This window comes from Meles meles, chromosome 1 (genome assembly GCF_922984935.1).
Source record: "Meles meles chromosome 1, mMelMel3.1 paternal haplotype, whole genome shotgun sequence".
Classification (NCBI taxonomy): Eukaryota; Metazoa; Chordata; class Mammalia; order Carnivora; family Mustelidae; genus Meles; species Meles meles.
The window spans coordinates 31,304,461-31,330,522 of NC_060066.1; the positions used below are offsets into that span (position 1 = coordinate 31,304,461).

Sequence of the window (26,062 nt, forward strand, 5' to 3'; positions counted from 1 at the left end):
TTACAAGTAATTTAAGTTACATGATGGAATTAAACAGAAACAATTCTAATGTTAAAGCAAAATAACTGGTATCTAAATTAACATTTTTCAACGTGGTAATTTTTATTCAGTTTATCTATAGGCCTACCCATCCTATTTCCATTTGAAACATATCTGATACTTGTTTCTTTAAAACAGACATAATTTTCACTTTACTTTATTTTCCCTGTGTCTGTCAGGTATTTTGCAATATGGTTCTTAATGGAGGAGGTTGGACTGTAATACAACATCGTGAAGATGGAAGTCTAGATTTCCAAAGAGGTTGGAAAGAATATAAAATGGTAAGATGGAAGAAGTTACATAGTTTTTGATGTTTTATCATGAGGTTATCTTCACCAGACTATGTGATAAGCCTTTGTATTTTTAGGTGTTTTTCAGCTATTTTAAAAATAAAATGATACATTAGTCACATTATTTTTATTAAACACAAAACACTCATAAATCATTTTCAGTAAATGATTTCCATATGTGCATCAGAAAGAAAAATATAGTACTGAAATTATTTGGTGAACTGTTATGTATTCTCTGGATTTGTTCCTGGTTGAATGAGGGTGGGGGAAGCTAGAACTCAGACCCAGGCTGGGCACATGAACCAGGACAAGGGAGGTGTGGATTATGGAGAGGTACTAACGTACCTCACGTAGTTGGCGAGTTGTTGCTGGGTGTTGACTAAGAGCTCCTCCGTGTGGCTGGGTTGGGCTTCTCTCTGATGATTCAGGGTCATCAGACTTATGTGGCAGGTGGCATCCTTCACGCACAAAAGTGGAAACTTCCATACCTTTTCAAGATTTATTAAACCTATTGCTTCTCGGCCTTTTGGCTAAGATCAAGTGTAGTATTTGTTCTTATCAGTTTAATATCTGCTACGTCCTCTATCCGAGGACAATATATTAAATGGATTTTTGGAGCAGGGAGATGGAAAAGGAGCTTGCTCCATCCACTCCACGCATCGACCTGATATTGCAGTACTTCCAGGAACGGTGCACCCCCTCGGGGGCTAAAAAAAAAAAAAAAAGATTTATTAAACCTAGAAATTGCTCTGTATCACTTCCACTGCTTTCTTTGGTTTAAGTTACAATGCCCAGTCCACATTCAAGATGAGAAGAGTATACAAGGGTATGAAATGTAAGGCATGGTTCCTTGGGGAGTCTCCAAAATAATACCAGACATCATGGTTACCATAATTATCATCATAGCTGAAGTTTCCAATGGTTAGTATGAGCCAGCCCTAGCTTTAAATTCTTACTCATTTTTATATCAAGCCCATTAGCTGTCTCCATTTTAAGAGGAAAGTGAGCAAGATGGGAGATCAACTTTTCTAAAGTAAATGGTTTAACTAGTAAATGGTTTAACTAACGCATAATACAATACAATAATACAATAATATCATCAATGCCTACAGTATTAACTATTAAAATATACTGACAGAATGTCAAGATACAATAATAGAAAAGGCTTCCATTTATGGACTTATTTTCATATTTTACATCTAAATGTTCTGGATAATTATTGTCTTGACCAATTTTTGACAAATTCCCCCCTCAGAAGGTAAAGAAGAAGGTGAAGAGTCCTGTGTACTAACCTAAGTTCAGTCTTGATATTCTTTTAGAAAATATGTAAAAACTGTAGTTAATCAGCATCCCAGTTTATACATTAGTAGGTTCAGAGTTGGCCAAATGACAGTTAAAAAGATTTTAATAAATGAAGGTAGGGGTCTCTTGTGGTGTCTCTGTGTCTATAATATTATTTTTTTCAGATACCCAGTTGAACACTGTGAACATAGGTTAATAAAGTTTGGAGTTATACAAAGTTGGAATCTGATGTCTCCAAAACCATAAAATTCCAGGTAGAAAAGAAGGCTATAGCCAACAAGATAGAATTCTACAGAGATAAATGTAGTATTTCACCTAGACCAAAAATACACAAAATTAAGTGAGAATATAGGATAAAAGTGACAAATTAGCTTAAGAACCTGGTGTTTGAAAGTCTGGATAGGGGTGCCTGGGTGGCTCAGTCATTAAGCGTCTGCCTTCGGGCTCAGGTCATTGGGATTCCAGGTCTTGGGATCGAGCCCCACACTGGGCTCCCTGCTTGGTGGGAGGCCTTCTTCTCCTTCTCCCCCTCTCCTTGCTTGTATTCCCTCTCTTGCTCGCTCTCTCTCTGTAATTCTGGATAGATTTACTTGACTATAAGCTCATTTCATGTTGTTGGCTACTAACAACAAAGACCAGGCTCCTCAGGCTACACTAATAGTTTATGGTCTCGAGAAATGCAGAATTCACTGGTGTCTGCCATAGTCTAGTTACATCAAAAATATGCTTTAAATTCTGGTAGATTTCCAACCAATGAACTTATCCTATGAGGTACAAACAGGATGAATCAACGGGGCTCTAACTTGGAGGGGAAAAAAGGAATTAGATAGAAACCTGTCTGATGGCTATCTAAAGTGACTGGATGGAGGTAGATGTACTAGAACCTGCTTCTCACAGTGCAGTCCAGAAACCAGCAGCACTAGCTTTGAGAGCTTTTAAGAAATACAACACCTCAAGGTACATCATAGACTTCCTGAATTAGAATCTGCATTTTAACACTGCTTTAAAGAAAGAAGCTCTATAATGAATGGAAGAACATTCTAGAGAGGCAAAATTGACTGCTATGGACAAAACTTTCTAAGGATTCTTTCCAACATGAATGGACTGTCTATTAAGTGATGAGGCCCTCTCTTCAGTGGAAAAACCCCAGTAGAAAGTAAATCACCAGGACTGTTACAGAGAATATTGGTTTTACTCTAAGGTCTCTTTTTGCTTATGTGATTCTAAGAACATATGGGAAGAATTTAATCTAAGTCCTAAAAAAGGACCTTGCATTATGTCTATATCAGCAGTTTGAGTCTTCACTCTTCCATTTACCAATGGAGTGGTTTTTAGCAAATCATTTAACCTATACCATAACTTCCTCACTAGTTAAAAAGGGGGCATTAATGATAATACCTTACCTGCCTGCAGGGATGTTGTGAGGATTAGATATAAATAAAGTACTTGGCACACTAAATTTTCAATAAACAGTAGTTATTACCCAAGATTAAGACATCAAAGACTCCAAAATTTTTACTTAACTCTGCCAAAAATATTATTTTGCAAACTACCTTAACTCATGATTATTTTCATCATTAAAATGGAATGTGAAGAAGTCATCTGAGAATCAGACTATAGATATATGTTCAGGCAAATCTGAAATATATTATTATTAATATCAGTGATAATAGAAAAGTGAATATAAAGGTATCATTGTGGTGACTTTCCAAAATGCTGAGTTATTATCTCTTAGCATCTGCTGCCTTGGCACACTAGGCGCGTTAAGTAAGACGGGCTAACATATGAAGTGTGGCATTGATGCATGTCTTATAAGTATTTATCAGATATATGTATTTTAAATATTTTTTTCATCATTTGACTGAGGCTGAATTTTTCATTAGTTATCATTTTGGGGGAGTTTACCCCTCTCCCTTTTTTTAAAAATAGAAAGACTATCCTATTTCATTCAAACTAGAAATTTTATCAGCTGAGTTTCAATTCCACATGGTCAGAAAATTGAAATAAGCTCCAGAAGTCTGAAACTCATTTTGGCAAAAATGAGTCTGACTGCTTTTTTAACTGAGAATTCATCGCGTATCACAACTTGGTTAACTTTCACCAAAACACATGGTAGAAAGTGTTTCCATTGTTTTCCTCCAGAGCTTTTTACCTAAAGACCAAATAACACGAGTCCAAAATGAATGTAGGCTCATTCTTACCAGTCATTCCCACGTCTGTTCCCTGCTTCAGACTGACTGCTTGGGTGCACATCCTTTGGGAAAACACGAACTTCTTAGCAGGCACCACTCCCTCCTCAGTCTTCATTCATCTACTGGTTGGTGTACACGAGGACGCTTCTCCTCTTTCTTGAGCCCTGAGTCCAGAAATAAAATTTCACCCATCCTTCCTTTCTGTCTTTCTTCTCTCCTTCCCTTCATTCTGGTTGATAACTGTGGGCTGCCTTTTTCCTCATAAGGTTTCCAGAACAGTATGTTAAAATTATCAACACATGAATTATAAATACATATTGTAATTTATTATTTTTAAACTTCTCTCAACATGGTAGATTTGCAGTGTATTTGCTTCTTAACATTGGCTTTAAGCCTACAAAAGTCTTTTACCTGAGCTTTGTTTTCATTTAACCTTCCGTATGAGGGGATTCAGCAAAATCTAGTTTATGGATTTGTAAAGATGTTTGCAGAGAGGGAAGTCTGCAGTGGGCCTTTTTAATGAGGCACTTAGGGAACTATATTAACTCTTTCAAGCCATGAGAATACCATTGAGTGGCCTCCACCAATAACACTTATCAGCAGTACTTTCGCATATATGAAGCCAAATCCAGCTAGGAGTTCCAAATAATACCCTAGTGGCCTAACTTTATAGAAGGTAGTGACTAATGCCCTGGAGACAACCTGGCTTCATGTTGAAAACAGTTACCCTCATAAACAAAGTCTCCTATTGACACAAATATTTCGGTCTGAGCACCCTACCTTCTGGGAGTTCTTTGTTTCTGGAAAGAAATTAAGGGCATATTTTCAACTGCTTTTTAGCATCTTTACATTAAAAGAGAAAAAATATATAGGAATTTAAAATGTTGAAATAAATCATTCTTTTGATCTTTCTTGGGATGAGTGTCTCAGTAGTTAGAGGAGATACATGATTAAGTTGTGTATTAAAGCACCTCCGAAAAGCCACAGATCAGTAACCCTGCTTCAGATCTGTTTTCTCTAATCGTTTATGTGAAAAAAGATGAAACCCATAGAATACATTAACAGGGTCTGGTTTCAATTGTGTTTCAGCTATAGAAAGTCAACACTTCCTATGAGTATTATCAGATCAAAAAAAAAAAAAAAAGCAACAAAGTATCATAGACAATTACTTTATTAACTTGGAACATACAGCCAAAACTTAGTATATCTGCAGATCTTGGCAAAAACTGATGAGTATCTATCTTTCTTCTGTGTGCATCATTTTATTAATAATATGCAGTTTTTAGGGCCAAGTTTAAGTCAGCATTAGTCTGGGTTAAGTTTCAGTACCCTCTTTTTTTTTTTGCCTTTTATTAAAGAGCTAAAGGAGAAAATTTACAATCTATTTGAATTATGGTATCAAAATCTTGCTTATGATTGTGATTGAAGTAACTAAATGTAATAGTTTTCATAGAAGGATATAACCTAGCATTGTTGGATTTTTTTTATAGAAAAGAAGAAATCCTGTTTTTATTGTGATTTTTTTATTGTTTTGATAGAGACGTGATACTTTTTTTTCTTTTTAAAGATTTTATTTATTTATTTGAGAGACAGAGATCACAAGTAGGCAGAGAAGCAGGCGGAGAGAGTGCAGGTAGCAGGCTCCCTGATGAGCAGAGAGCCCAATGCGGGGCTTAATACCAGGACCCTGGGATCATGACCTGTGCCAAAGGCAGAGGATTTAACCCACTGAGCCACCCAGGTGCCCCGACGTGATTCTTTTTTTAACTTCAGCCCTGAATTCTGTGTAAGCTTGTATTTTTATTTATTATAGATATTACAGGCCTTTTGGAATAAAATATAGACCTATGGTAGGCTTTTTTGTGTGCAGTAATGTATGAACCTGTTTTTTTAGGGGATGTGACCATCTCTGCATTTCAGCCATCATTATACATTTTTTTCAAGAAGAGTCCCATAATACATAATCAAAACTGTCTACTAATTTGGAGCTCTATATGAATATGAGGTTTTATACCTCTCTCCTGTATACCACTCAGATAGTTTGATCTAGTTAATATATTCTTCCTTATTTGCACTCAGAATAGCTATTCTGCATCATAATTATATGATTCTCCACCTGTAGTACACAGCACACTCACCCCTGGAACCCTTCAAATGTACATATCTCTAAGCACACCCCAGACATACAGAGTCAGAACCTCCGTATGGGAACCAAGTCATCCATATCTTTAAAAAGCTCCACAGCTGTTTCTGATATGCAGTCCTGGTTGAAAGCAAATGTCAAAACTATCAATTTATTGGCATGAGTGTTAAGATCTCAGAAATTATCCCTTTTGTGGACCTAAAACTTATGAGATATAGAAAGAAATAGATTAAAAGAAAAAGGAAGAAGAGAGAGTTGGAGGACACAGCTTCTCCCTGGCCCTGAGAAGCAGAAGCAAGAGTAAAAACATAGTCTACACATTGGTTTATGGCACAGTTTAGCCCCACCGTCATCCAGCTGGTTTTAATTTCTTATTTAATAATTAACTTCTTGGGTTAAAATGACAGTGCTTATTTATGTAAAGCCACACTCAACTTGTCATAAGAATACATTAGTTCCTAGCATCTGAAAGCCTTTTAAATAATTGTTTCAGTATCCCCTTATTAATTTTCAGGCTAAGACATGATTCCTGGACTATTTTTGTTCCCTTTCTCATAAAGAGTAGAAAGAAACCTGCTTCACCTCAGATAGCTCACATGGTGGGAGAGAGGCAAGTAAACAGAAAATTGCTATGTCTTTGTGGTATATCCTTTAACTGTAATGATAATGACATTATTGTTGTTCTCCTGTACCAGCATTGAGCTTAATACTTATTTAAATAAATTAATTAATTTAATTAAATACTTATTTAATTAAATATCTTATTTCTTTCTCACAACACTATTTATGGAAATGACATTTTTAATCCCTGTTTTGCAGACAAGGAAACTGAGGCTAAGAAGTTTCCACAGCAAACACGGGGCAGAATAAGTCTTCAAATTGGAGCAGAGATAGGGAGTAGAAGTTATTTAATCAAAGCTAAGCCTTCGTTCCTGGGCATGGGATTGGTAGTGTGCCTGATAACTCTCCAATAGGCAGTTTCCTAATGTGGGAACCATTTTCCCTTCTTTGACTTATTTTTCATGTCTATGATGAAACAGTTGGTTCTGCATGGCTGCACTTAGCTTTTAGAAAGCTTCCTCTACCCTATCTCTCTAACAGCCATTCTGATTCATCGTAGCCACACATTTTGTTCCCATAGTAGAGCAAGTTTAGACAGTTTTTCTGGGAAGGTGCATGAAATAGAATTTTTATTTCTAAAATCAAATTTTGTTGCTCTCTTTTCAGTTGTGTCTTCCTCTTTTTTCACTCAGGAAAAAGAAACTGTTTAGGAAGGGATGGTAATCTCCACTTAGGGGAGGTAGAAGCCTGCACGCCAAGCTGGGGATGGAGGCCCTCATAGGAATGACGCTAGTGTTTGTACGTTTCTGACGCTCACTAAAGATCACTGCCCTTTTCCCTGGGGAAGCTGGACAGTTTACCCGTGCAGAGCTTTCAGCAGCACAGAAATAATGTGGCCTAAAACTTAACACTTCATCATTCCCAGCTTCCTTAGTCACATTTAGTATAATTGCTGAATCCCATCTAACTCCACACAAGAGGGAATCCTCCAATGGCTAGAGGGAAAGTTTTGACATGTCTGAGCTGAGAAGAAAATGCAAAGAAAATCCCAGCAGTCCTCTTTTTCTTACCAGTGGCTGCTGCAACTGAGAATGTGCTAATTTTTTGAATTTCAGTGCCCTATAACTTTCTGTTTTGCTTATTCATTGGAGAAGGTAAGCTTCACTCTTCTTTCTGGTATGTAGCACCGCTGCCACGAAAATGTGTAAAATTCTTAGCACATCCTAAATTGCTCTAATATTCCCTGTCACCGTGGAACTTTTGCAAAGTATGACTTATGCATCTTAGGAACAGAGAAGCAAGGGAACACTGGAAGGAACACTGACTTCTATGGGCCCCATATCTTTGTTCTGAGCTACAAGTAGATGGACTTCCGGGGAGAATATACCCAGTACAGTCTGGATGAAGGGTTTGAGTTAATTAAAGACTAAGTTAAATTAGGGAATAAGTTTATTTTTTTAAGATTTTGTTTATTTGTCAGAGAGAGAGAGAAAATACAAGCAGGGGGAGCAGCAGGCAGAGGGAGAAGTGGACTCCCAGTTGAGCAGGAAGCCTGATGTGAGACTTGATCCCAAGACTTTGGGATCATGACCTGAACCAAAGGCAGATGCTTAACTGACTGAGCCACCCAGGCGTCCCGGGGAAAAACTTTTAAAGTGTGCTTACATATACTAATGCATTTCATTTCAACTTTAAGTATACAACTTTATCTTCATTTGCCCATTTTTTAAAATGTAGGGCCAAAGCCTGAAATTCTGGGTCAGTGTTCTTCCTTAGAACTTTCCCATAATTAAATGCATCAAACTTCTACCTTCTGATTTCTTTCTTTCTGTTTTTTAATGGAGCAAGTAAGACACACAGAAAGCAATGTAAATTAAAATGCTCTTATGTTTTATTATTTTTCCAGTCTTTTAGAGTTGCTGCAACAAACATAATTCAAAACCATTTTTTAGTGATTTGCTTTTATTGAGCAAGGCTAATGTTTAAGTTTTATCAAAAAGAAAACAGAACAAAACAAATGATTTTTTCCCCACTAATATTGAACTTATTTACATAAAACTGTGAGACTTATCATTACAGTAACAGAACTGACGTAAACAGTTTGGGGACCTAAGGGACATTTAATTTTGGGGACAGTGGACATTTAATAACTCAGTTGGCAGAGACAGTATTTTGCAAATGTATTTAATACATTTAGTTTACTCTGGGTATCAATATATTTTAAAGAAGGTGTGGAGAACACTGACTCATGTTAGGTTTGTTAAAGGGGAGAGCGGTTAAGAATTCTTCTGCTTTAGGGGTGCCTGGGTGCTCAGTCAGTTAAGTGTCTGACTCTTGGTTTTGGCTCAGGTCTTGATCCCAGAGTCCTGCTGATCATGGGCTCCGTGCTGATCGTGGGCTCTGTGCTGATCGTGGGCTCCATGGTGATCATGGAATTTAGGCTCATTGCTGATCATGGAATTTGCTTGAGATTCTCTCTGTTGCCCTCTGCCCCTCCCCTTCTCTCTAAAAGAAAATAAATAATTTTTAAAAGAATACTTCTACTGTAGTTATAATTATATAAAGTTGATGTACTTTAAATTAAACCCCCCCCCACGATTTCCAAATTCTATCATCTGTGTTGAGAAAAGGAGAAGTGCTATGGTTATCTTAGTACTACCCTCTTATTTCTTAGTATGGATAAAGTAAAGCCTTTATAAATGAATACCTCAGTTAACAGAATCCGTTTCTTTCTGAAATGTCTGAGTATTTCCTGGGATGCTGGAGGTGTTCCTTCCAAATATAAATGCACACAGGGACAAACAGGGAGTTTGTTTGGAGGCAGTGGGGCTGGTTCTCAAACATCTTGATTCAGTGTGAAGCCAGGATTTTTTTTTTCCCCAGCCGGAAGTCCAGCGACTCTGACTCAGTGGGCACTTTAAAACACCTCCCTGAGACTCAGCCAAATTACTTACGACAAGAATTATGTTTTAAGGTTACTTCTCTGAATGTCACTATAAAGTGCTGTAGTATTTTCTTCCTCCCTTCCTTCCTCCTTCCCTCCCTTCCTTCCTTTCTTCCTTCAAATGTCAGTGAAGCATATGGAGTACCCAGCATATGCCAACAGTCCACTAGTCACAAGTACAGCACACCTTCTGTCCTCAAGGAGCTCACAGTTTGGTCAGTAAAACAAACACGTAGTTCAGGAATTACATTCAATTTCAGGCATTACCAAGGAATACTGTTGGGGATTCAGAAACTGAATACCCAAATCTAGAATGCCGGCAGTTTCCTAGGGTTCCTTATTTTCCTACTACTAACATAAACATTAAGAATTGGCTTTTCTTTGGGAATCACTTTTCCCCCCACAAAGAAACAGTTTTTGAACACTTCAAAACCATGATTGGGATTCCCCTGTGGAGAACAAAAGCCGTGTTAAGAGGCAGGTGCCGAGCAGCCACAGAGGTCCACTCACTAGCTCTTACGTGTCAACCTTCTGCCTCAAAACCCAAATCCATGCCAGTAAAGCATTTAAATGACTCTAGTCCTGGGTTTACAGGTCTGCTTATTAATATTTAAAAATGAAAATATTAAAGTTAGAAAAGTCAAGGGTCTACTAATATATGTTTAAGTTATTATCTAAGTATAATTTGACTCCTGAATAATAATAGTGATAGCAACAAAAGAAACAATAATAGTATTTGTTAAATAACTTATCTGGTAATACCCTGATAATATTCATTGAAAACATTTAAATGATGTTCAAAATATTCCATTAACTAGTGTTTTAGAAACATTTTCAAAAGCAAGTTGTGACTGAGAAGTGTTTACTGGTCAAACTTCTTAACCAGATTCATTTAATCTGAAATCATCTTACCTACACAAATTTGATTATCAACCTTTTACCGTAATAAGAATTCACAGGGCCCAGTGGAGGGAAGCATAGCAGAAAAGTATTGAGTCGGTAATTGGAAAAAAGTGTGTAAAATGTGAAAAATGATCTTGACTTTTAAAGAAGGCTTTGTTATTTTTTACAATGTAGTTAATACTGAACCTGATAAGAGGTAAAACCATATCTCTATCTCCTTTTGTAGGGCTTTGGAAATCCCTCTGGTGAATATTGGCTGGGGAATGAGTTTATTTTTGCCATAACCAGTCAGAGGCAGTACACACTAAGAATTGAGTTAATGGACTGGGAAGGAAACCGAGCCTATTCACAATATGACAGATTCCACATAGGAAATGAAAAGCAGAACTACAGGTAAGTCCTCCTTCCATGCAGGGCTCGACTCCCTTGGACTTCACCACCTACCAGTTACAGTGGAAAAGTGTGAAAGACAGAAATGATATAAATCATGCTTCAAGATGAAAATTGGGTTGTCTAGGCCTACGGTAGTGATACAGAAAACTCAGTAAAGACTTCTTAAAAGCGTTAAATTTCAGTTTTCACAGATGGTTTGTTTCGATGTTAGCTCAGCTTCTAGAGGATGAGGAATTGAGTCCAGTACAATATTATTGTTGTCGTAGTTCTTATTGTTGTTACTGTGATGAGATCAGTGCTTTGAATTCATATGTACAAAATTGTTGACAGAGAACTGACTCAAACTCAGTGGCTTGAAATAAGCACCCCTTTCTATCAAAAGAATTTCTACTGACACTTTATTTACCATTCTTAAATTATTATTTTTTCACATTATTTTGAAAGTGACAAAGGAGAGGTAAAATGTTATGTTTTTGTATGACTTACATAAAAGATAAGGTGGAGCATAATTTAGAATTTTTTGGCAAATAATGTGAAGGCAAAAATAAATTCAAATAATAGCATGAACATGCATGATACATCATTGTAGATGTACAAACAAACTATACGCTTAACCTATTAACATCTATGATTTTTTTTTTCAATGACAAGTTTGTACATTAGGAAAAAAAAATTTAAAAGGCTAAGCAAGTAATGTGGTACGGTAAATTCATTCTCCAAACCCTTACTGTGTTACTTCTGTGTTCCGGGAACCCTACTAGGCACTGTTAATTTTGCAGTGGGTGATGAGATCTCTAGTCTCCCAGACCTCACAGTCCAGCTTTGTAACTAACTAGGTCACTAAATAACTGGCTAACTTTCCTTTAGAACAGGGAATATATTTCTGTTACTTTTGTATCACCATCCATTAATGCAATACTTGGCCCATAGCAGGTCCTTAATAATTGTGTGTGACTGAGTTTCATAATTAGTAAATTAATGTTGCAATGATTTCTAACTCTCCATATTGTAGCTACTCTACATCAGTCTTGCAAACATGATTGTGTAGATTAAAGGGTCGGCACATAGCTTCAAGCAAAATTCAGTGACAGCAACCAAAGCTTCTGCTCCTTTTCCAATCTGTGTGGCCATCTTGTAGCTCACCTATTTTTGCTGCTTATATCTTTTTTTTTTCTCTCTTTTTTTTTTTCCATTTTATTTATTTTTTCAGCGTAACAGTATTCATTCTTTTTGCACAACACCCAGTGCTCCATGCAAAACGTGCCCTCCCCATTACCCACCACCTGTTCCCCCAACCTCCCACCCTTGACCCTTCAAAACCCTCAGGTTGCCCCAACCTCCCACCCCTGACCCTTCAAAACCCTCAGGTTGTTTTTCAGAGTCCATAGTCTCTTATGGTTCGCCTCCCTTCCCCAATGTCCATAGCCCGCTCCCCCTCTCCCAATCCCACCTCCCCCCAGGAACCCCCAGTTTGTTTTGTGAGATTAAGAGTCATTTATGGTTTGTCTCCCTCCCAATCCCATCTTGTTTCATTTATTCTTCTCCTATCCCCCTACCCCCCCATGTTGCTTCTCCATGTCCTCATAAATGAAATCTTGCCATTTGCAACGACGTGGATGGAACTAGAGCGTATCATGCTTAGTGAAATAAGTCAATCGGAGAAAGACAACTGCTTATATCTTTTTGAGACATACTATTCTTGTAGCCTTTGAATCTACAACTTTTTTCGTGAACACATCTCGTTTTAATAGATTATGCATGGGATTGGATCCTTGGAGACATAAGAATCATTTTCTTAACAAACAGTGGTGATGTCACCACAACAGAGGGATGAGAAATGGATCTAAAGAGTTTTCATCATCTCATGGGAGGGTAATGAGGGTGTACATAATGGCAACTCAAGAAACCAAAGAAGAGACATTTATAAAATGCAATGGAGTGTAAGAAGAAGTGTTTCCAAGGAGGTCAATATTTGGGGAGTTTAAGAACAAGAGAAACCACTGTAAAACATCAGGGGTATTCTTATGTAAATGTTTTGACCTGAAACTTGAAACTGTATGAAATTTGGCTAGTGTCAGACAGCCTGACAATAGGACTAGCAAATAATTCGTCTAGTCTTTTTCTAGGCTTCTGAAGAATTTGCTTTGGTTCTTTTCCAAAATGTCTCTCAGTTCTTAGTAGGTAGATAGGTGTGTGTGTCTGTGTATCTATGTGCACACCTGCACACATGTGTTTGTGAGGCTGGGGTGGTATTAAGACAAAGAGTGCATGGACAGGTTTAGGAAGATGGTCAGAGTCCAAAGTAGGCTTCGGGGTGCATGGATGAATATCATTCTGGCATCTGTGTGAGGAAGGGGCACTTACTTCCTCTTAGAATGCCCCACTATCCACAATGAGCATTTCCTGTTCCTTCACTGTATGATTCTGACCTTCAATCATCTGATGCAGATCTGATTGAAAAGCAAGTCTTACCAGAAAGAGTGGGCCATACACTCTAAGATCCCCACTTTTCTTTTTTAAGAGAATTGTGAACCTTGAGAGTCAGGGTTATAAATCCAGAAGGCACTTAATACTTTAATTCCAATCCTCTGGGTTGTCAAGAAAAGAAAGCTGAGGTCCAGAAATAAGCAACATTTTTCCCAAGGAAGGAGAAGGACTTACATCGGGAATATTTGACTCCTACCTAGTTTGGTGTGGTTCCTCCTCTGTACTGCTGCTGTAATAAAGTTGGTGGCTCTGGCGCTCTGTCTTGCCAGGACCCAGCAGAAAATAGGTCTGTAATCATCACCTCTTCATGCAATTAGTGTAAGATTCATGTTGGCATCAAATGGGAAATTAGAACTCATTAAAACATAATGCCTATTCTGGTGAGAACTTATTGAAAATAAGCACACTGTAAAACAGTCTTATTCACTCTTTCAAAAAAAAAAATGAAACAGAAGCTTGAAAAGGGAGTATACCCCTGTGACTTCCCTCCCCACCTGTATCATCACTCATTCAAGCCAGGAACACTAAGCATGACCCTAGTTAGATGTCCAGATGTCCAGCTTTGCCACTGCTTTTCCCCCTTTCATTTCTCTTCCTTCTGAATGAAAAAGGCATGTCTCATTGTGAAAATTCATTAAAAGGATAAGTACTAGCATTAGTATAGTGTCTTATAATTTATGAAGCAGTTTTTAACACATTAGGCATTCAGTCTTCACAATGAATTTTTGAGGTCGGTATCACCAGACATATTTTGAATACAAAGAAACTGTGGTTTTGGTCATCTCACCTGCTCAGATTCAAAGAAATTTCAACTAAAAGCAGAGCTATGGAATTCATGTTAGGTTTTAGGTTTTGTTTTATATTTTTCAATTTTCTGTATTTTTTCCTCTTCCAAATTAAATTCAGATGGTTTTTTGAGAGGCTTTTTTTTTTTTTTTTTTGGTTAAGTATTCTGTCTTAACAGAATTTTTATTTTGGAAACCCTTATTATAGCTGTGGTCATAATATATAAATCTAATTTTAAAAAGTCTTTCTCATGCTCTGGACACATATTGATAAAAGTAAGTGTTGTTGAATAGATAGATAAGCTTACAAATGTACATAGAATATACATATTTTCCTTTTATCCTCTAAGGAAACCCCAAATGATTTTCTCAGATAGAAAATAAAATCTATGGAACCCAGGAGAATACAAATAAGAAAAAAAAAATGTGAGAGTGTCATGATAAACACATCATGTAAGATAACACGCAATTAATGTGAAATTATTAAATACTTCTTCTAGAGAGGTAGTATTTTTCAAGTCCTCATCATCTAACACCCAAACTATTATATAGCTTTCCTGACTCCAATCTTGATGCTCTCAAATATATCATCCACACTATTGTTGGGATGGTTTTTCTAAAAGATAATCTGACTTTGGTCTCCGCTTTTATTCATCTATTTCAACAATGTTCAACTATCTATAGGTTGGGGTGCCTTGGTTGCTCAGTCAGTTAAGCATCCAAGTCTTGATTTTGGCTCAGGTGATGATCTCGGGGTGATGAGATTGAGCCCCATGTGGGTGTGGAGCCTGCTTAAGATTCTCTCTCTCTCCCTCTGCCTCTGGCCCTCCTCCTCAAATCACCCTTTCTTTAAAAAAAAAAAAAAAAAAGCAAATATAGATTAAAGTCTGTCACTTAAAAGTCTTTATGACCTGACCCTACCTATGTGTTCAGCTGTCACTAATATACTCTCCCATAACCTCACCTAACCAAATACCCCCTCATTATTATGTTCTAGAAAGTACTTGCAATTTCTCTAAACCTTCTGTATCTTTATTACGTTATATATATACCCCACACATAAACTCAACTTTGGATACATATTCTAAATCTTTAAGACTCTCCTTTATTCCAAATCTTTAAGACTCTCCTTTATTCCAAGAAGTTTTTCCCAGTATGTATTATGATATATGTTGTGATGTGTGCTGTGTCTCCCTTCAGAACAATAGCCCTCCTTCTCTCACCTTCTGGAAATATTACTGTTTTACAGCTTGTAGCTGGGTTCCCTTGCCAGAGCATTGCCTGTGGCTGAGGAAAGTCACATCACCCAAAGTCATTCTTCCTTCCTGCAGACACATTGTATCCAGTGACTAGTCCAGATAGGAATATATAATGGACCCCTTGCCCCAATTTGGGACAATTCTGAAGGGCCATCCCAGCTCCAGAATTCCACATGGGATTAGCTGAGGTCTTTACTGTAACTGTGTGTGAACCCATCCTCTCTCTGATCAGTACTGCTTTCCTCACTCTTCCCTAAGGACTGATCCTGAGAGATCTCCCCTATAAATCTCCGTATACTGATTTCCCAGAGAAATGCCTCACCCTCACTGTCAGGCCAGTTTGGATGTTTTGTGCTCCCCAGAGATCCATAGCAGTCCGTGGATAATTATCCAGTATCCACATTCTATTGTACGTCATTAATAAGTATTTATTAAATAACAGTGTGTGCTGCCCTTTTCTTCTACTACTAAACTTCTCAAGTTTATGAACCATTTTTAATCAAAACTCAAGATATATACCTGTTAGCCAAAATATTAAGTATCAGTTAATACCTAATATTCAGTGAGCACATGAATGCACCAGATACCTTGTTTTCATATGAGAAAACAGGCATGGTACAAGGTCACAGGTACTAATACGAGTAGAAGTTATTTGAGCTTTGATCTCATAACTGCCCATCATTTGACCAAAGCACATATTCTAACAGATAAAATTTGTTCCTTCTGATCCTGTCTTTAATAATTTGAATGTGCATGGGCATTATCATATCTCTTGTTCTCAATTTTCTGTCCTACAAATAATTTGTAAAAGTTCCTTATAGTTCAAAAATTATTTTCTAGAATAGAATTACCTTTATGTATATATTCCTTTTTATTTTATGCCCCTTTGTTTCTTTGATAAATGATTAAATTTTGATCTCTCTAATAAATACTTTGGTGAGAGGAAGTATCAGTCTCCTGGGAACATCAGTTTAGGGCTTACAGTGACCTTTTACTTCTATGAAAACTTTTTGGTCCCGATACTCAGAGTTAAAATGCAAATACACAACCACCACCACCACCACAATAAATACTTTAAAAACAAGATTAATTGTGAGTTTGGGGAGATGCTATGAAATACTGGAAAGTGCTTTGAATAGGAATCTGAAGACGTGGAAGCTATTAAATAGTAAAATGTGTCTTCAAAATCCATAAAACAAGTTGGTTGTATCCGTGTTCAGAAAAACAGACCATGATCAGCGTTATGCAAATAAGAGATTTGTTATACAGACTACACCTTACATAACTGTGAACTGAGCTGGGGAAGTAAAGGTCTGGAAGGTGAAGGTGGAAAATCAAAAAAAGTTCAGTAACATAAATGCTTGAAACCCCGCATGGCAGTAGACCAGTTGGAGCTTGCAGGAAAATCCAAGAAACCAAGCACGTCCAGACATCAGAGGAGGACCACAAAGTGGGTGACCTAAGGAAAGATGTTACTTCTGTGTAGCTATGTTACCAATGAAGCATCTGGTGGGTCTGAAGCCACTGACAGCATGGGAAGGCAAGCTGGATGTAGGGTGGAAAAAGAGAAGCTGAGAACTGGCAGGCAGTTTTGCCATGTCTACTGAGAGTCTGAGCTGGGATACTGCTTCACTTCCAGATCTTCACCTTCCAGATCTCACATAAAGTCCTCTTTTGACTTACTCTTACTTGGAACCATGCAAGGAAGGAAGTTCTGGGGAACATAGTTCCCAGATTAACCAAGTTGACAGTAGCACAATCTAGCTATACCTTGGGTAAATCAAATCACCTATTACTTTTATAACTCAGTTTTCTCATCTTTAAGGAGAATAATGCCCTCTCTTCTATCATCCTCACCATTTAGTTACAAGGATCCAATCAGAAAATGTACGTAAATATACTTTGTATTGGATAAATTTAAATACCATGCACCTATGAAAAGTATTTATGTATTTTTAATTCAATTTTCATCACACCCAAGAAATTTTTTACTGGTTTCGATAAAACATTTGAATTATATTTCTATATTGAAATCTAAACCCCATTGTCCCAGAAGACTTTTACTGACTGGTAGTTTGGTCTGTTTATTAGTTTGGCTCTAGGACACAGTCCAGGTTCACTCATTATATCTGTGATCTCTTTAGTCACCTTTTATCTGAAATAGTCTACCACATAACTACCATAAATATTTTTAAACAATCCAGGTCAGTTTTCCTCAAAAATGTCCCTTCTCAAACTATCTTATTATTCTTTCCCGATGAGATTGACATTAAATCTTTTTGACAAGAATGCTGTATAAATGGTATTGTACTTGCCATTTTATCGCATCCAAAGACACAGAGTCAATTTGTCCCATTATTGGTTGGGCTAAATTTAATTCACTTAAGGTTTTGTTTTTGGTTTTGCAATGGAATATGTAATCTTATAAAGAAAATTCTTGCAAGATATCATAATGTATAAAACCCATAAAGCTTATCTATTTTGGTTGAAGTGGTTGTGGGGACCTACTACAATATCTCTTTGGACTTTTCATTGCTAACACCTAAGACATTTGTAGAGCATTGTTTAAAAAATGTTGTATTGTATTATTATAGCTAAAAGAAAGATTGGATAAAATTTAGTTGTACTACTTTAAAGTAGAAAAAAGAAAAAAAATATATAAAAAATTTTCCACCTCATTAGAAAGGCATAGTTTATTGAATGAGCACGTTTTATTAGATAGTGGTTTTTGCATGTTATTTTTTCTTTTTTTCCCCTTTTGCATGTTAATTTTTTTCTATTCTTGGTTATACTTTGTTCCCTAAAGTGAATTCCTTTATTTTTTATGGTACTAGCTAGATTAGTAAATCCTTTATCACACATAGTATAATGACAAGCTTAAAGGAAGTCCCTCTGAACCAATAAAAAAATCTCTATCAGTTAACTATGAATTGTAACCATTAAATATTTATAATGTACATCTTATCATTATAATCTTACCACAATATCGATGCACAATTTGGAAATACTCTTCATATTTTATTATCTCCATATTATTTGTTGGGGAGGAGTGATACCTTCAGTGTAGAACTGATTGTGGCTATGTTAAAGCCTTGTTCTGAAGAGATTCCACATGAAGACAGGAATGGAATGTTTGAATCACATTTTAAAAAAATTGAAAATAACTTAGCCAAGAAATATCTTCTTAGCCATTAAATATCTAAACATTTAAATAATATTAAATAAATACTTCTTCAAAAGTTAACAAAATATACATTTGGCCAACATCTTTACTGGGAAAGAGTTTGATGTAATGGGTAAAACCTCATATCCGGGAATCAAGACCCATGAATTCTAGACTTGGATCTGTAGTTATTTTCTGAATGACCTTGGACAAGTTACTTCACTTTTCCATCTCAGGTCCTCAGAAGTAAAATAAGAAAATAAGGATGAACTCTTTCCAATTCCAAAACCTTTTTTTTATTTGTTTTTCTCAATCATTGAAGTACTCCCATGTTATGTATGCATTTCAAGGACAAAGCAAATTAGTGTAGATTGAAAAGAATTCTCTTGAGTCTCCCACATAAATGTAAGCTTTGCATTTTTGTAGGTATTGCAAAACTTATTTTATTCTTTTTAGTGAAATGTTTTTCATTCCTATGATCCTCTGGGCTGTATAGTCCTGGATAGAACCAGTAGCAGATGTGCTGAATACTAAAAGGAAAGTTATTTTTTTTAATATTTTATTTATTTATTTGACAGAGAGAGAGGTCACAAGTAGGCAGAGAGGCAGGCAGAGAGAGAGGGAGAAACAGGCTCCCCACTGAGCAGAGAGCCCGATGCGGGGCTCGATCCCAGGACCCTGATATCATGACCTGAGCCGAAGGCAGAGGCTTAAACCACTGAGCCACCCAGGCGCCCCAGGAAAGTTATTTTTTATAGCAGTTCTGGACTGATCAAGGTAGAAAAAATATATATAAGGAATCACCTGGCAGTTCCTACCCTATTGAATTTTTTGCCTGGATTGCAGACTCTAGGCTTTAAGTGGTTTTATTTGTATTTTCAAATAATTTCTCCAATATGGGAATTATATTACTTTATTGAGACTATGATTTTTGTTGAGTCCTTTAGTATTTTGGATTGTTGGTTGGATGAGATTTATCTCCCTGATCTATTCAACTCCAATCTCTTCTATTTTTTTTCATTTACCTGCAAATGATATGCAAGAATTTCTGTATTGTATGATGTCAAGCAAATGAAATAAAATATTAATAAAATAGACAACAAACCTTGTTCCCTAGGCCAACTGATCTTGGAAAAGGATGCTATGTTGTCATTGATAAGTAGTCTGTGAGCTCCGAGAACTAGTTTCTCTGCCTACAATTTTTTTTTAAGATTATTTATTTATTTATTTATTTGACAGAGATCACAAGTAAGCAGAGAGACAGGCAGAGAGAGAGGAAGGGAAGCAGGCTCTCTGCAAAGCAGAAAGCCCAATGCGGGGCTCGATCCTGGGATCATGACCTGAGCCGAAGGCAGAGGCTTTAACCCACTGAGCCACCCAGGTGCCCCTCTGCCTACAATTTTGATAGCTGCCACTAGGTGACAGTAAATCTTGATTTTATGGAACTCATCTTGGATGAATGAATAACTGAGGGCTTAATGAAAATTACAAGATATATTTAATTACACTTTTTGAGTAGAAAATTCAAAATTGTCACAACGACAATATGAAATATTTATTACCCTCCAATTTATACAATAATTTTTCTTTCTAGATTACTTATTTTTCAAGAGCCTTTACCCATTTCAACCATAAACATCTTAAAACCATAAACATCTTAAAAACTTTTTTTAATTTTTAAAAAATTATGCCAAGTATCAATAAGTATCAAAATTAAATGCATCAACTACAAATCCCACGTTAGTAGTAGCATCATAACATTCAACTTTAATATTAAATATTTAGCCAAATATTTAAAGTATTTGCAAAGTGCTTAGATTTATTTGCCTCTTGGTGCTAACATCACAAATGCCAGTGTTGATGCTGGTCTGCTTATTCTAGTGAAAGAATCAAAAGTACTTTCTTCTTATGTGGCTCAGTTAGGAGTTCAACTAAACAGCTATATATAAATGATTTTGATTTTATTCATTTAGGCTGTCAATGAAAAACAATTTCCTTTCCCTTGCATACCCTTATAATCAATGGTAGAGAGAATTTTCTAAATACGAAGATCAGAAGTCATTATATAAAAATTTGGAGGTCACATTATTGTTATAAACTAATTATTTTAATGAACTCTGCTTTAAAATAATAGATGCAATTAAAGATCCAGTGAATAGTTTATATCTACTTATAATCTGATTCATAAAGTACATCTGTATTCTTAGCAAAAGAATTACATCTGAATGTTGTATGCTTCTTTGACATCTCCTAATCTAGAAGACATGCTGACTATAAGAAACGTTAAATTAGCATTTCCTTGACTTGTTAAAAAAGAATAATTTTAGGGGTACCTGGATGGCTCAGTCAGAAGAATCTGACTCTTGATTTTGACTCAGGTCATGATCTCAGGGTCCTAAGATGGAGCCATGCGTCAGGCTCCGTGCTCTGCGCAGAATCTGCTTGGAATTGTCTCTCTCCCTTTCCCTCTGCCCCTCCCACTGTGCTCTCTCTCTGTCTCAAATAAATAAATAAATAAATCTTTTGAAAAAATAAAAATATAATAATTTCAAACATGCAGTTGTCTAATATCCATAATTATTTTATTTCTTAAGTAGATATGGTTTTGCTTTAACCTACACAACTTCTCTAAAACTACTTTTGTAAAAGTTGTTACAATTATTTTGAAATCAGGGTCTGCATTTGTTTGTTTGTCCAGCCAGCTAGCCATGAAACATTTATCATGTTGCCAGTATTTCCCCAATACGATTCAGTTGTTTCCATACTTCAGTGTCCATATAGTCAATTGGGGTGTTTGTTTAAAGTGCAGATTTCTGGGTTCCATATCCAGAGATTCTGATCTTAGGATAGGACCTAGATCTCGGGTCTACCAACTACACCTAGGTGACATTGATGCAGAACTAACACTTTCATGACTCTAAAAGGAGATCCCATCCTTTCCAGTTCTGTGATGCTAATAGTTTAGAAGATAGAAAAACATGACATAGTTGACTCAAAACAAAAGTTGCAGCTTTGGTATGTTTTGGCATATTTTTTATTTTAATCAAAGAATTGTGGACCTTCTAAAAAAATGATGGCGCTATGGATCCTCTCCCCAGAATAACTGAAAAAAACTAAATTTTGCTTATATTTCTGTGTGATTCAGCTCCACATCCAAAGTCTTGTGTAAGAACACTTAGAATTAGGCTGTAGTTGGGCAGTAAAGAAAAGTGATCTATTCAGCTGAGGTTGAGGATGGATGGGATACACTGGAGGAGATTGAAGGGGACCAGGAAGACTTCATAGAGGAAATCCTTGGGGATTCGTGAAATATGACTGGGTGCTCCTGAGGCAAGTATGGAGGATGATGGCAGAAAGAGAAAAGTCTTGAAATTCCAGCAATGAGGAGCAAGGTGGACTTGAAGAAGTGGAAGAAGGAAGTGCCTTGTTAGACAGTAGCAAGTAAACTGTATGTGGGAGTTCACTGTGCTACAGAAAACATAGGGCCATGTTCCATGATAAGGAGCTTGGACACTAACTTATCCTAATTTTGAAGAGCAATAAGCACAGTGATGATTTTGGTCAACTGAAGAATCTGCTTATGCACACTAAAGCCTTATTTGCAGAACTTATAGCAACACATTATCCAAGTACAACAAGAGAAAGTATTTCCTTTTCGGGGGGAAAACCCTCAGACAATGCCTCTCAATGGTTTTCAACATTCTAATCACCCTTTCCCTTCTTTCTGTCTTCCCCAGGGGATGCTGGAAATAAAATTTCTTGCTGCTCTTTAAACAGAAATTAAAATGAGAACAGATCTACCTCCCTTGAAGTTGCTTTTACTAAAAAAATCACCAATTTCAATCACAAGTTTAACAAGGTCTTGACTTAATTTTTAGTAAAAAAGCAAACCTATAAATTCTCTGAGATGGCCATAGACCTCGTCTTTTAGGCGCCAGAATGGTGTCTAGTCAGTGAGCCACTCACTTGGAGCTGACTCTGTCAGCCACACGTGAGACCAAGGGAATTGAAATATGTTTAAGGGACAGTTTGTATTTTTTACAGAGGTCTTGTTGCCATGTAATTCATCTTGGCACTCATTTTTTTTTATGTATTCTTAGAAAAGGGGATGAATACTAGAAGACTTTATTTTATTTAGAACTAAAACTAGGGAATTAGTACAATGTGTATTTCTAAACTTTAAGGAAGTACGGTTTCGTTGTCACCGATCTCATGAAAGTTATTTTATATGCACAGAATAGAGTGTACTCTCAGCGTTATGCAAAGGCACAGAAGTAATAGTATGTGAATTCTCTGTTTTCCTTAGAGGAAGAATTTCTCATGAGCTTTGAACACAGGCAATCTTCACATCATTGAGAAACACTGAAAACTGTATTTTACTTGAGTTTGAAACAGGGATAGCTGGTAGCAATGCTTCCAGTGCCAAGAGCTTGAGACCTGGGTGACTGATAAACTCAATTTTAAAAAGTCCTACATTATATTAATATTTCTAAATTAAGGGAGAGACATTTTTCTGAAGTTTTTCATATTTGAGCTGCATTTTCTGTAACTGGAAATTTATCTTTCTTAATCAGCACTGATTCCCATGACCATCACTATCTAAAGCATTTTTCACACTTGTACATCATCCACTAAACATATTAAAAAATGAGTAACATTGGGGCGCCTGGGTGGCTCAGTGGGTTAAAGACTCTGCCTTCAGCTCAGGTCATGATCTCAGGGTCCTGGGATCGAGCCCCGCATTGGGCTCTCTGCTCAGCAGGGAGCCTTCCTCCCCCTCTCTCTGCCTGCCTCTCTGCTTACTTGTGATCTCTGTCTGTCAAATAAATAAATAAAATCTTAAAAGAAATGAATAACATATCTACCTTAGGGCATCTGATGCTAAAATGTAAGTAAGATAATGCACTCCTTCTTAGCATAATGGCTAGTTTAATATACAGAAATTCTGCTGATTCCCAAATGATCCAATGTTGGCTGAGAACAAATGACACCAATTCAGGAAGAGAATGTGATGAAGAAACTTTTGGGGAGGATGGATGGGAGTTACAGGATGAGTTGCCTTGGGTGGTCTTTTCAAGGATTTTCCCCAGTATTGATCATGGGTAAAGAAAGGGAAAAAGATTACATGCTGGATTCAGCCAATAAAGTACCCTATTATATGGCAAGAGAAATAGGATTCTCAAAAGATTAGAATTTTAATTTATAAAGAATAAACATTTAAACTAAAAGATCATTATCAGGCATCTGGGCTCAAAATAAGGTAGACCTTTCTGATTTCAAATCAGAAAATGTCCATGGGGCTTGAATTATGAAACTCAATTATAAAGTTATGATGGTATTACATATAAACCATATCTTGAGATGAGTAAAACTTAAATTCTAAACAATTTTAACTCTTAGTTCATAATTGACTCAGTAATATTTAATGAATGTCTGTTTTGTATATAATATATGGAGTTTACAAAGATGACAGATATGAATACATACTTATTAGGACTGACAATGTGGTAAGGAAGGAAAGGCACATATATAAATAATGACAATAAAAAGAAGCACATATATAAATAATAGTACATATATAAATAATGATAGGCAAATTGAGATGTGTAACAAGAGAAGCAATTTATCTGTGCAATGACAAGTTAGAGAAAGAAGAGAGGAGGCTTCCTGTGTAATATTTGGGATTGTCTTGAAGGATGGTTCATTTTAGACTTGTGAAGATAGGGAGAAAGGGACCAAATCAGTAAAGCTCTGTTCATTTAAAAGAAAAAGATGCACTTGGGCAATCCTGAACTAGAGAGAACAAAATGTTTGTATCAAAGATGTTATTCTGAAAAAAAAATAGAAGATATTATTTGGCTAAAGATAATTTTACTATGTTAGCAAAGTCCAATATAGGACTCAAGTCTCCTCTAAGATAAATTTATATTCTTTTCTTTATCTCAAGTGTTTCAATCTTAGTAGTTTCCTCTAGAATTCTGCATACTAAGAAACAGGACATTTTAAACATAAAGAATTTCAACTTCAAATACTAATACAGTAAACGGACTAAAAATCTCTCTCAAATGCTTAGTATCCAAATAAATTCATTGCCTGCCTTTTTACTTGGCATTCCCAGAACATTCAAATGACTGATGGAAACCCTCTTCTTTCTTATCTGTTTTTTTTTTATGCTAGATAACCTCAAAATGTAATTGTGCTGTGGATTTCATAACCCTTTAATTGAAAATATCCTCTTCATCCATCTCCAAGAGTCCACGTCCTCCACAGCCTCCAAAACTAGTCTTTTCCACTAAAATTTTTGAGCAGTTAAGCATCTCCTGAATTTTTCTCTTACCCTCTTTCCAACAATACTAATTATTTGTATATTTCCCAATGATGCCTTTATAGCACCAAACAAATGCTGAATTTTGCTGAAAGTCTAGAACACTCTTTTGTCTATATGTGGTTTGAAAAGAAAAACTTATCTTTATTTTCAGCAGAAGATGCCACCTGTATGATTTAAATTCAGTTCTAAAAGACATGTTTTGCTAGCCCTCTTTGCTGATGGTGCCCAGCTCTTTTCAAAAGGAAGGGAGGGTGGTTAGAGCAGAGTCAACCCTGGAGCAACAGCAACCAAGAGACAGCCGTGTGGGGAAACTGTCAGATTGAGTCATTGCTACTAGGCTTTGAAAGAAAACCATGGGGGTCGTTTTGTATTTTCTTCAAATGATTGCGAGAAAGACAAACTAGTTCCATATGGTGGCAGGGAGAGAGCTCAGAGCCAGAATGGAAATCTGCTGTATGAGATCTCCTCAGCTTGTCAGTCTGAAAGACCTTAAAGTTCAGATATCTGAGAGTATTTCTACTGTTTAAAAGAGCCAAGGCCAAACTTCAATTTGTCATACATACAACTCCCACTGCCTTGGGTAATGAAAGAGACTCTTGCTTCCCTAAATACAGTAAAGATGTAAAAATGGTGAGAAGTATGGCAGTCTCTTAAGTAGACAAAATTAGAAACCAGACTCACGATCCTGGACTGCCTATTTTAAAGAAGTTATAGAATCACTTGTGATGATTCATAGGGTATCAGCATTTTGAAGTCTGTTCCTTCATAAAAGAACTCAAAATTGTCCTACATTTATTAAGAAATATGATTTGGCCTTTCTGGTTATATAAATTTCTGTAAGTGAAAAGAAAAGAATAACTATATTTTCTTTGAGGATGACTAGGGAATCTTGACCAATGTTAACATGCACTTACCTGTTTCATTTTTCCTAAAGATGCTAATTGAAAAGATCATAATGGCTGACATTCTTTATAGACAATGACCAAATCATGCAAGAAGATGTGGGACTTTTATCCTCATTAATTAGGAAAAATGGGTTTGAAAGGAAGAATACCATGATTTTACTTTGTGGCTGCCTTTTTGATCACATCTTCTTGGAATTTTTGCCTTATTTGGAGGTTTTGTTTGTTTGGTTGGGTTTTTTTTTTTTAATCTTCCATATTTCTGTCCTTAAGCCAAATACTTTACTCTGAAATAACGTTTGGTTTTTATCTCGCAACACATCATCCTTCATGCTAACGCATCTATACGAGCTGAACACAAGAAATAGATG

At 36.4% G+C, this 26,062-nt stretch overlaps 1 protein-coding gene and 1 non-coding gene across 4 annotated transcripts in view; both read left to right on the forward strand.

Annotated features, from left to right (window-relative positions):
• Positions 1–26,062, forward strand: part of ANGPT1 (angiopoietin 1) — a 256,221-nt gene that overhangs the window by 211,009 nt on the left and 19,150 nt on the right. For all 3 annotated transcript variants that reach the window (XM_045979143.1, XM_045979151.1, XM_045979162.1), the window contains exons 6-7: positions 219–320; positions 10,601–10,767. In XM_045979143.1, coding sequence (XP_045835099.1) covers positions 219–320; positions 10,601–10,767 — 269 coding nt within the window. The remainder of the gene's footprint in view (positions 1–218; positions 321–10,600; positions 10,768–26,062) is intronic.
• Positions 840–1,030, forward strand: LOC123927643. The gene has a single exon (XR_006815499.1). It is a non-coding gene; the product is annotated as a U2 spliceosomal RNA (small nuclear RNA).